Source organism: Sparus aurata, chromosome 3, assembly GCF_900880675.1.
Source record: "Sparus aurata chromosome 3, fSpaAur1.1, whole genome shotgun sequence".
In the NCBI taxonomy this organism is placed as follows: Eukaryota; Metazoa; Chordata; class Actinopteri; order Spariformes; family Sparidae; genus Sparus; species Sparus aurata.
The window spans coordinates 19,592,071-19,604,476 of record NC_044189.1 but is presented as its reverse complement, the minus strand read 5'-3'; the positions used below and the strand labels follow the sequence as shown (position 1 = coordinate 19,604,476).

Sequence of the window (12,406 nt, the reverse complement as noted above, 5' to 3'; positions counted from 1 at the left end):
TTACACATCAGGTGTGTATTTGGAAGAACAGCTGGTCTCTGAACATTACATTCACATTAAGTGTCTGTGTATAGTGCCTCCTGTTAGTGGCAGGTGACATTAAAAGTATATCAATTATGCATTTAATTTGTGTGTGTGTGTTAAGACAAATCATGAAAAGAGGAAAGAGCGAGAGTGTCGCGGCCCGTTAAACCTCGGCTCTGCTCCCTCCGGTTGTCTGCCATCACAAATACTGTTTTCACAATATAGTTTTCATTCATACACTTTCTATATTTTGTGTTCAGACAACAGGCAGAGACGTTGGTGTTGCCTCAGAATTAGCCGACCATGTTAACGAGCAGTTGTTCCTCAGCTGCAGATCGAATAACATTTCATCTCATCATTTAGACTTGCAAGAAAACGACATTTTCACGACTTCAGGCCTCCAAAGATACGCCAAATGATATAAAACGAAAGGGAAAAGTCACACCTGAGCTCAAAGACCTGTGTAACCTACAAAAAGGGGACACAAGTAACTGAAGTAACACTGTAATGTGTCCGGGTGTTTAAAATGTGTGTAGTTTGTTTCATCTGATGAATAATTGATGGAGAAAAGAGGTTTCCACTGTACAGAGAGCGAACAGGCCTCCTGCTGCACTCGCTCCTGACCACACACACACACACACACACACACACACACACACACACACACACACACTCTCACACACACACACACACACACACACACACACACACACACACACACACACACACAGCTTACACTCGGTGACCTTTTAACGAGAGAAAGGTAGTCAGAATGAGGCTGTTCTGATGTGTAACTATGGATGTCCCAGTGATGTGTGTCAGGTTCACTTTGTGTTGGTCACAAAGCTTCACTGTGCCCTCTGAACACAGGAGCCTCCTCCCAACACACAGCGCTGCAGCACAAAAACTGTGGAGCTGCATGAACAAATATCATCATGTACACATTCTAATAATAACAATGACAGCAGAGGGGGAAACAACCGCCACTGTGTGTTTTAGTAATATTTCATGGGAGTAGCTCAACTCAATAAAAGCTGCTGATTGTAATAAAAAACTGCATTTGACCTTTTTGATTTTGTTCCTGCTGCGTTTGAAGTGAGGCAGGAATCATCCTACACTACTGTGGAAGGCCTTCTTTAAGCCCAGTGAGCTCTGTCAGGATGACCGAGGAGCACTCTCAGGGTTCGTACACATTTTTCAAGGTCAAATTCAAGCACTTTTCAAGCACTTTTAAGGGTCATTTTTAAGATTTTCCAGCACCTTACTGCTGGGGTAAAATACGTATCTAAAGGAATATATATACTTGTGATTTTTTTCTTCACTTTTTATCACAATTATGTACATTGTATTATGCTGTAAACATCTAAAATTATATTCTATAATAGCAAAAACTTCAGAAATTAATTATCCAGTCTGATCCTAATTTTGTAAAAGACACAGAGTTATAATGTCAAGCACTTTCAAGCACTTAAACTAAAATCCAAGCACTTTTCAGACCTTGAAAACACAACATTGAAATTCAAGCACTTTCAAGGATTTCAAGCACCCGTACGAACCCTGCACTCTGCTGTAGATGATGAAGTGAAGAATCGTGTTTTGGGGCCAAATAAGAAATCATGACAGGAACATTCCTGTTATTGAGTTTAAAGGTGCAGTACGTAAGAACTGGCCACCTGACATCATACTGCCAACATTCACGGACAGCATATCATCAGAGTTACTGCTAACTGCTGCTCACTATATTCCACTTATACATCCATGAATGTAGCTACTGTTACATGGTTAGCTCAGTTAGCTGTTTTTCAGGCCCGGAGCTAGCTGGTTAGCATGCTAACATAACACATAGACGTCTCTGACATAACGGCACAACTGTTGTTTTCTGTTTTAAACTGAAACTCTTCAATAAGTGCAGATGTGTACGTCTTTGCTCGTGTGCATTACCGGGCTGCTCTCCTCGCTGGGCGTTCGAGGCTCCTGGTGGCTCGTCTCTGTCGTCTCAGAGTCCTGCTCTGATACTGCAACCAACCAGAGAGCATGAAGTCACCACTGATGGCTCCTCTGAATCATCATGTAACATCTTCACAGAATCATAATTCATAATTCATACTTACAAGCTTTGCGAGTCTTTCGGGCAAGAGCAGCCGCCAGCTCACTTTGCACCTGTTGGAGAGACGATGTCAGAACAATAGATTTTTTTGACTTGATCAGAAGATTCTGAATTTGTGTAATCTTCAGACACACACTGACCGTGGATGTGAGCCTCTCGAGAGCTTTCATCTGGAGAATCTCACTGCAGATGTCCCTGTTGCCTTCAGAGTCCTCCTCTGACCTATGAAGACACACAGTCACACACACAGAGAGCTTTAAGTGCATTGTATTCTGAGCCGACTCTCTCCGGAGGAAACCTGTCGAGCTCAGCTGCTCCTTTCACTCCCCCTGGTATACAAAGAGAAGAACTGCAGCCGGCAGACACAAAACTCCTTCTAAGCTGGATGTTCTGACCTGAAGACCTGAACATCTGTTCCATGTATTTTATTTATTTTACAGAGAAGCCAACTTTTTATTTTCACTTTTTCTATAAAGAAACAACCTTAAATGCCACTGAAAGAGATTGAAGTGTTGCTTCTCAGCAGGTGCTCACCAAGACCAGCCTAAACATGAAACCATATGACAAAAAAAAGACAAAGTCAACTCTGAACGTTTCTCTCTAAAATTATATATTGTTGTGTTTTTAATCATTAGTGAGGCAAAGTGCCTGATTCACTCACTATGTAGCTCTGGAGAAGACATTGAAATCAGAAGAGGACGATCGTCATGGAATCAAATGATCTCTGATTTCATGACTTGAGAAACAAACTGACCTTTATGTTAAACACTTGTATCCCTCCCAACAACCGGGACTTCATGCTTTTCTACTTTGTTTGAAGCTAGAAAGGTGGCAGGGTCCGCCAAATGTAAACATCATTCTGAAAACAGCTTGTTCAATTCTGGGAGAAATAAACATGTCTGAGTTTGTATCATTTCCTCACTAATACTGTATATATTCTAATTCTGAATCACACTACATACTGCTGCTTCCATAAGATAAACACTTGATTAAAAACATCTTCTACAGATTACAGGTGGGTTATGGTTAGTAGCCCTACAACACACATGAACAAACAGTTCTGTTTTATTTTCACTCCCGTCCGTCGTTAAAGTTCCTCTCTGCAGCCCCACACCGCTCCTTCATCTGCTCTCATCTTAAATAGCTTCCAGACACACCCTTCTATTGATGCTAGGCTTTGTGTGTGTGTGTGTGTGTGTGCGTGCGTGCGTGCGTGCGTGCGTGCGTGCGTGCGCTGTACAAACAGGCGGGTGTTTTGGGGTAAACTCTGTATTATTCCCACAGCAATAAAACAGGGTTGTGGAGTTTGTCTTCAGCAGCAGCACACTTCACACAAGGGCCTCATCTAATATGTGTTCCTACCAATCCAGTGTTTGGATTGGTCTCCCACACACCGCCTCACCCCCGCACAACACACACACACACACACAGACTGATTTACATACAATTTGGATTTTATCGACAGATCCCAGTGGCACGAGTAATACTTGTGAAGCTCTGTGTAATCTGATGTTTCAGCCTGCAGCTGTGACACACATACAGAGGTGGAGGCAGGCAGACCTACAGATGCTGTCAGGTGACAGTTTGGTGGTTTTCTTTCTCCTTTAAAGCTTCTGACAGCTGGATGAACAAGTGCAAATGATCAAGTTGTCACTGCGACTTAATTCCATCCTTTGTCGGTCTTTGAGTGGATCAAGAGATGAACAGAATCTATTCTGAGTCATCATGCTAAATTGATTCTGATCAGGGTCATTACGCTTTTGTAGCCAGCGATCATTTGGCAATTTGGTGACTCACCATGAGCCGGCTGAATGTGCTCGAGCTGGATGAGGCCAGTGGGAGGCGTGTCACCATCATTAGGCAGCACCCAGCAGGACAGACGGAGGATTAACATGATGGCTGCTCACAACGCCACCCTGCTCTCACCAAGACTAAATCACATTCCACACAATGTAGTCATGAACATGTTGTTGTGATTCCTTATTGTGAATGTTGTCAACTGATATTTGATGTAGATTCCTAAAGAAAACATTTAATGACTTCATTTAATCCACTTATTGCATAAAGTTGTGTGGTTGTGATTTCTGAGTGTTTGCAACCTCAACTCAGAAACACTGATTATTTGATCAATGTAGGCCAACACATATCAGCACCATACTAATGTGAACAAGCCGTGAACCCATCAGTTGATAATGTAATACACAATTCTTTTCTCTGACAATTTTAACCGTTTTTTGATGTTCAGTTTGTGTTCTGTGTTTTACATCTATGTAAGAAATAAAGTGAATTTACCTGAATGGTGTAAGTGATGTTATGTGAGTGATGTCATATACATTAATCATTTTAATCTACAGTATGATCTGTTCCTAACCCTAACCAACTAAGTAGTGTTTTAGGTTGGTTAAAGAAAACAAATGTCATCCTATTCTTTTGAATGAGCGTGTTCTGTGTTGGCTGCGGCAAAAGATTGAACCTTCAGTGAAACTCCGCCCACCGTCACGTCTCAGTGGCCAATCACATGAGCTGCTGATCAGACTGGCAGAGTGGATGTAACATAATGTGTCATGTGTATTCACTTAGTTCAGCATCATGCACCAGTTAAAACACATCGTGGATGCCGATGATCATTGTAACACCGGCATGCTTAACCTACCGGGGCAGAACCTGACCAGAGATCAGAGGCAGAGTAGAACGGGTCAGAACCAGTCGTGTTATTTAGCATGAGGGAACACAGCGGACATTCCTCTGTGCAGCGCTACGTTCCACATGTGATCACGTGGTTTGGTCTTGTGCCCCAGTTTAAAACCCAGTAATGATCTGTCCTGCATCCTGGTCACTGTCAACTGTTATTTTAACCCATTAATAAGGACAAACAATCGTTAGTAGGACCAGCATACCAGAACTCAACAACACAGCAGAGGTGTCAGCGGACCAGTGACCTTCCCTCACCACCTGGTTTGGTCTGAATGTCCTCTTGTATCATACTACAACTGTTTCTCAGCCTGCCTGAACTGGTGCTGGAGGAGAATCTAGTGTCATAGTTTGAAGCTGCAGGTCACCGACCGAGCCGCAAAATGTAATGAGTGACAACATGTTGATTCTGTAAACTAAGTTTACACTTGTGTTTGAGCAGAAACCTCCTGTGATCTGAACAGTCTAACACAGAGGCAGGAAGCAGCCTCATCCTGCTGCGACTGGGAACATTCAACCAGACACACATTCAACAGATGTGTGCATGTGTATGTGTATATAAATAACTGTATATATGTTCGATGTCTGTGTGCTTTCATTTCTTCATGCCACGCTGTCTCGTATGATGGCAAATACATCAACTTAAACCTTCAAACATTAAGGTATGAGTCACTATTTTGTGGTTTAAGAAACTGTTTGAATACATGGTGACAAAATATTAAACATCTGTTACTAATACATGATACTGAGCAGGGTTCCACTTCACTGTGTGTGTCCCTTGTTTTTGTGTTCACACAGTAGTAAAGCACTGAGCCCAGTTTATTGGTCAGCGGTGCTGTTGTTCATCATCCCGGTGATCAGCTCACACTCTGAGCTGAACTCCAGATGAACAGTGACCTCTGCTGCGAGGGCAAAGTGCAGAACATCTTTTCATAGTCCAACTTTAATGCCTTCTTCTCACACAGCTCAACGACCTGAAGAAGCACTAAATATGCAAGATCTGAGGAAGGCCGAGAGTGAGACAGGGAGGCCCTCCTGGATTCAGATGGAGATACGTGTTGTCTGTATAATGTACATATCTGTTGTTGAAAGATTCAAGGTGCTGTGACGGATGAAGCTGGAGTGAAACGACTGAAAGACTCTTGTTAAATGTGTCCCACAGAACAAGATTCATTTCTCTCTTCTTAACTGAACACTAACAATAAACTGATCAACTTTAATGACCACGATGTGCCTTGTAGCAAATATTATTGTTCTGACACAGCAATCTGAGGAGGCGCGCTGGCAGTGTTGACACACACTGATTAATGACACACACTTCCAGACATCTTCTACACATGATGCAGGAGAGATAACCCGTTTAATTAGTAGCCTGTTGTTCTTCAGCTTCACTAAAGTAGAAATCACAAGACGGAGACAGAGCAGTCAGCTGACGTCGACTTATCAAGTATCCAGCTGTCAGCGTCAGTTTAATACTCGCCTCATTAGAGTTAATAAGAGATGCAGAGCCACAGCTCCTGAGCATCAGTCTCACCTGGCTTCACCTGCAGCGCCTTCAAAATGCTGTATCTCTCTTTCTTTGTGTTTCTGTAGATGGACTCTCGATGCATCTGCTGACTAGATGAGGGTACCTGTGTTTGAGTACAGACTCCTGGCCGGGAGCAGCATAGCTCGCTTTGTTGGTCCACAAAAATGACACCACCCTTTCACTGCCACCGTTAAAAGTGTATGCAGGTTAAGTGTGTGTAAAGGTGTGTGTCTGAGTTCAGGCCAGCGGGCTGAAAGGGGTCATGGCAGTCAGAGTGGACGGTGCTCAAAGTCACATGTACATGTGTTGGCTGACTGAAGGTTGATCGTCAGCCTTGAACAGAGACATTTGCAGCCAATGAAGTGACATCAGGTGTTTTCCCTCACAGCTCAACTACTCTCTATAACACCAACGAGAGAGAGAGAGACAGACAACTGTGGAGGGAGGGAGGGAGGGAGGGTGTGAGACAGAGAGAGGGCGACAGGATGCCAGCAGAGAAACGGTGTGACACTCAGTGAGACAAAAAGACAGCAGCCGGGTCGAAGTGACAGACATGGTAAGAATATATAATCTCATCTCTGTGGAGACACTGTGGCTCACTGCCTCTTCATGTCAGCCCCTATAATGTTTATAAAGTAACGTGTGGAGAACACAGGAGCACATACAGCAGCAGACGTGACATTTATATGACGTTCAACCTGTCGTACGCCGTCCCTGGAGTCTGTACAGACCCTGTGAAGTTCACACACAGATGAATACGTTGATGTGTGCTCTCGTTTGCTCGCGCTCCTTAGAGATGTATTATTTTGTGTTACCCGACACCCTCCTCCCTCCCTCCTCCCTCCTCCCTCCCTTCCTTCTTTCACCAAATCAAACACAATGTTTTGTCTCTTGTCACTTTTCAAAGTAAGCCATCAGACACACAAATGACCTCGATCTGCAGTCCGAGCAGAAACACTGTCACTTTGATATTTTAGCAGAACGACGAGCTTCCACTTCAGGTCAACGCACCGTCAGCCACCATCAACGTTCTGCAAAGGTTTGACATGTCGACCCAGCGACACAAGCTGAAGCCATTAACTTGGTTTTGTTACAACAGACAAATGACTTCAGAACTTTCTCTTTTTGTTTGAAAAGTAAAGTTAGATCAGGATTAGACTATACGATCAGGCTGATAGTAGATATTATCAAATACCACAATATTTACAATCATTTGAGAAATGTTTTCACAATATCAACCATCAAGAAGGGCTGATGTATGTGACAGGTGATGTGTGTGGGTCAGTGTTAATTCTCTGACCAGGTTGAACCAGTGACAGACTAGCTGCAGCTAATATTGAAGGCTAATCTGTTCTGTTAGCATTTCATGCTTTACACCTAAGTGAAGTGAAGTGAATAACATAAGAACCTCTCAGTCTTTAATTCATGCTAGTCATAAACCAGCATGAAATATAAATAAATAATACAAATAAAATAAATATAACTTAACTGTTTAGTGATAAATCAAGTGAGAAGTAGGGTCATTTTCTCATAAGCTTACATACAATCGGCCTTCTTGTTGAAACCAGCAGAGTCGCCTCCTGCCTGTATTACAACATGATGCAGGTGTAATCACCTCTGCACTAAAAGCTCCGTTAACGTTTTACACAATCTGTCAGTCTCACATCCATTGCATTAAGATTTAATGGAACACTTACGGGCTGGTGGTCCCGCCTCCAGAGCGAAACTGAACGTATGGGGCGAGTTGTAGGAGGAGCCTAACTGCCTCTGGCCACTCCCCCTCATTGGAGCGAAACTCACAGGAGGCGGAGTCACACTCCTCAAAGCTGAACTGGTAGTAGGAGTTGGAGTCTGAAAACACCACCCGCTGGTCCACTGCAGGAAGACGAGACACAGAAACACCAACACATACGTGAGAAGAAGCAGCTTCTTGTCCTGAAGTTTTCCTGTTAGTCTTTATCATTTTCACAGTGGGGACGCATGACCACTAATAATATATCAATGTTCACACGTAATTAATGTATATCGTTTGTAAACATCACTATAGTGTAATCAACGCTTCACCTTTTAGCCACATAATAATAACTGTATTCAACTGTTCATATTCGTTAAGTAATCGTGAGGTGACAGAATGAAAAGCTAAATGACGTATGTGCATATGATATCGTACAAATGTACAGGATTAATCAACAAGTCAGTAAATATTTGTTTAATTTATCATTATTTAGTAAAGACTTTAAAGGGACTATATGTAAGAATTTTGTTAAAAACCTTTATTACAAAAAAAAGTTAACAAAAGTCATCAACAGATTGTGATCAAACACCAGAGAAGTTAGCATGCTAACCAGCTAGCTCCAGCCCATCCCACTCTGAAGCACCTCTCACACACCAGAGCTTCCAGACCAGACAGCTAGCTGCACGGCTAACTAGCTAACAGCAGGTCAAGTTAGGGGCAGTCAACGGTTACTCCTGACATGCACATTTGACAGGTGTCCAATTCTTACATATTACACCTTTAAAATTTGGGACTGTGAAATTAAAAGATGATGAAAGGAGGACTCAGTAAAGTTGTTCTTTGAGAAAAGCCATAAAGAAGAGATGTTGAATCAGTGAAAACATGCTGATGACACTCAAAATAAGCCATTTAAAAAGGGTCCTAAAGATTTAAGACAAGTGTTGCTTTCTGCATCACTTGTATTTACATGTTGTTATTTAAAATGTACCCTTGAGTGTAGGGTTAGGGGTTAGAGGAAGACACTAATAACTCTTCTTATTCTACAGAAAGAGCAGCAACATGGTGGCAACTATAAAACCAGAGTTAACGCTTTGTGTCAGTCGTGGTGGATTAACCCGACCGATGCACCGACTCTGAGCAAATGTTCAAAAGCAGGAGATCATGTTTATTCATTTATTACCTCTGAATGTTATTTACCATTTCAACATTAAGCTGTTAACATGGTTTAATAATGGTATTATCAGGAGATAGACAGAGCCACAGCTCCAGTTTATTTACAACTGGTTCATTTTTTGTCTCTTTTCAGATGTGTAGATTGTTGCTGATGTCACTGGAAGGTTAGTGTGTGTGTGTGTGTGTGCGTGTGTGTGTGTGTGTGTGTGTGTGTGTGTGTGTGTGTGTGTGTGTGTGTGTGTGTGTGGTTACCAGACAGCAGGACTCCCAGCTCCAGCAGCACCTGCCAGACACGCACAGCAGTCGTCCGACAGCGCACGTACATGCACTGCTCACACAGCCACTGCACCAGCTCCACGCCCACATAGCTACGCCTGTTAAAACACACACACACACACACACACACATTTTCAGCACACATGTGCAGCCACACAAGCCTCGTCTTTTTTATTGAATCAATATCCATTGATTATTCATTAGTTCTCTGGAAGCCTTTTCCTCTGAAACACTGAATACGTTCTGTCTGCTGTCCCTCAGGATAAACCTCTTTTAGTGTGTGTGTGTGTGTGTGTGTGTGTGTGTGTGTGTGTGTGTGTGTGACGTTTAACAGTATCTATTTATATTCATGTCCAGATGTTCACGTGGTTTTTGCACGCATCTCTGTACCGTATGTACAGTACTTTACATGTATTCCCAGCCCGCTATGTGCTCTGCTGTCTACGTCACAGTCTTACTGCATAAACAACATGAGCAGCCAATCAGGACGGGGCGAGTCGGTGTATGTGCTTCACCGGACACATCGATTCAGCTCTGCAGACACACACAGACACACACACACACACACACACACAGACAGACATCTGTACCGTATGATTCTGGCCAGGTGTATCTTGTCTTTAGCCGGGTATGGTCCATGAGAGAGGAAGGCATTCCTCACGCTCCGACCGGCACACGGAAAACTCTGGGAACAAGACTGACACACAGAGAAGCACATTTCATTTATAAGACTGATGGCTAATAAATGGGACTAAAACAGTAACAACATCACTCTGGACGTAGCAGAGAGCCGGCGTGCTGCTGTCACCGCCTGAGTCTGACACACTGACTGAGGCGCTGCAATCATCCTGCTGCTGACACCACAGTGAATACGAGTATTTCAATTAAAGTGTTTTCATGGGCTGCTCGTTCTGTTCCGTTCATATTCACGTTTACATGCTACAGAACGGAGGCGGCTGTGGGACGCCGAGGCTCCGTCACAGTTCAGTGTCAACGCGACCTCCTCCCCATCCTGTCATGGGAAAAATGCACTCCAAGAAGTCACTACAAGTTGTGTAATAGGGTGGTAGAGCATGTGTTGGATAAAAGGTCCTGTGAAAAGTAGTGCTACGGAGTAACTATTGTAAGAGTGGGTCCTGGTTCTGTTTCCATCAGATCACATCCCACAGCAGCAGCTTCCCTGTCTGAGGCCATGAGACGACTAAAGGCAGGAAAGAAGTGAGCTGACAGAAACATCAACACTTCAACACATTCAAACAATCAGCTTAGTAATTGTTCCACTAAGAAGGAAGTGCAGTTCTGTCTTCAGGTGAGAAACACTGAGTGGAACCTGAACTCATCATTCAGTGTTGCGTGTCTGCAGTATGTGACAGACTGAATCTTGATCTCAAAGGAGATTTCTGACCTCAAATCAGAATAACTGATCAAATCAAATCAACCTTTATTTATATGGCGCTTTTCATACAGAAAAGTATCGCAAAGTGCGTTACAGAGATGTCATCGTTTCAGCAACCATGTGGTCTTGAGATAAAGACCTGGGATCAGTCCGGCCCACGCAGCCAGTCCTCCAACTGATCCTCTCACACAGTTCTGCTGAGCCTTCTGCAGTCTGCACAGTTACGCGATGACTCGACAGGAAACTGGATCAAGATTTGAAAATGACAAACGATTTATGACTCAACCTGCTGAAACAAGTTTTTCACACGGATCTAAAAGTGTTATATTGTCAGTGTGAGGACAGATCCAGTCCAGGCAGTACCGCCGAGGCAGCCGATCAAAGCTTGGCAGACAGGAAGTGGACGTCAGCGATCAGCTGCTGTCACAATCATTCAAACTAATCTCATAGTTACTGATTGTTCCAGCTGTCAGTGACCACGTTCAATTCAATCAATTCTTGATAAGCATTTTCTAGACAAATATCTTAAACAAATAGAAAAATAAGGATTAAGAATATTTGGACTGGTTTGGCAAATTCTGATTTGGGCTCCTTTTATAAACCCCAATTCCAATGAAGTTGGGACGTTGTGTAAAACGTAAATAAAAACAGAATACAATGATTTGCAAATCCTTTTCAACTTAAATTCAACTGAATACATGACATAGACAAGATATTTAATGTTCAAACTTTATTGGTTTTGTGCAGATATTCACTCATTTTGAATTGGATGCCTGCAACACGTTCCAAAATAGCTGGAACAGGGGCAGCAAAAGACTGGGACAGTTGAGGAATGCTTAACAAACACCTGTTAGGAACATTCCACAGGTGAACAGGTTAATTGGAAACAGGTGAGTGCCATGATTGGATATAAAAGGAGCATCCCTGAAAGGCTCAATCGTTCACAAGCAAGGATGGAGCGAGGTTCACCGCTTTGTGACCAGCTGTGACCAGCTGTGACCAGCTGCGTGGTCAAATAGTCTTACAGTTAAAGAACAACATTTCTCAATGTACAATTGCAAGAAATTGAGGGATTTCATCATCTACAGTCAATAATATCATCAAAAGATTCAGAGAATCTGGAGAAATCTCTGCATGTATGCGGCGAGGCCAAAAACCAACATTAAATGCCCGTGACCTTCGATCCCTCAGGTGAAACTGCATTAATAACCAACATCGTTCTGTCAAGGATATCACCACATGGGCTCAGGAACACTTCAGAAAACCACTGTCAGTTAACACAGTTCATCGCTACATCTACCAGTGCAAGTTAAAACGCTACCATGCAAAGTGAAAGCCCTTCAACAACATCCAGAAATGTCGGCGGCTTCTCTGGGCCCGACCTCATCTGAGATGGACTGAAGCAAAGTGGAAAAGTGTGCTGTGGTTTGACAAGTTTCCTCAGGGCCAAATGGAAAAGGACCATCCTGATTGTTA

At 43.0% G+C, this 12,406-nt stretch overlaps 1 protein-coding gene across 1 annotated transcript in view; it reads right to left on the bottom strand.

The window, feature by feature from the left end:
- Positions 1-12,406, bottom strand: part of rapgef5a (Rap guanine nucleotide exchange factor (GEF) 5a) — a 60,930-nt gene that overhangs the window by 33,014 nt on the left and 15,510 nt on the right. Inside the window, exons 3-8 of the mRNA XM_030411785.1 lie at positions 10,125-10,231; positions 9,511-9,632; positions 8,048-8,225; positions 2,272-2,353; positions 2,136-2,184; positions 1,966-2,039 (exon numbers count right to left, since the gene is read on the bottom strand). Of these exons, the coding sequence (XP_030267645.1) occupies positions 1,966-2,039; positions 2,136-2,184; positions 2,272-2,353; positions 8,048-8,225; positions 9,511-9,632; positions 10,125-10,231 (612 nt within the window). The remainder of the gene's footprint in view (positions 1-1,965; positions 2,040-2,135; positions 2,185-2,271; positions 2,354-8,047; positions 8,226-9,510; positions 9,633-10,124; positions 10,232-12,406) is intronic.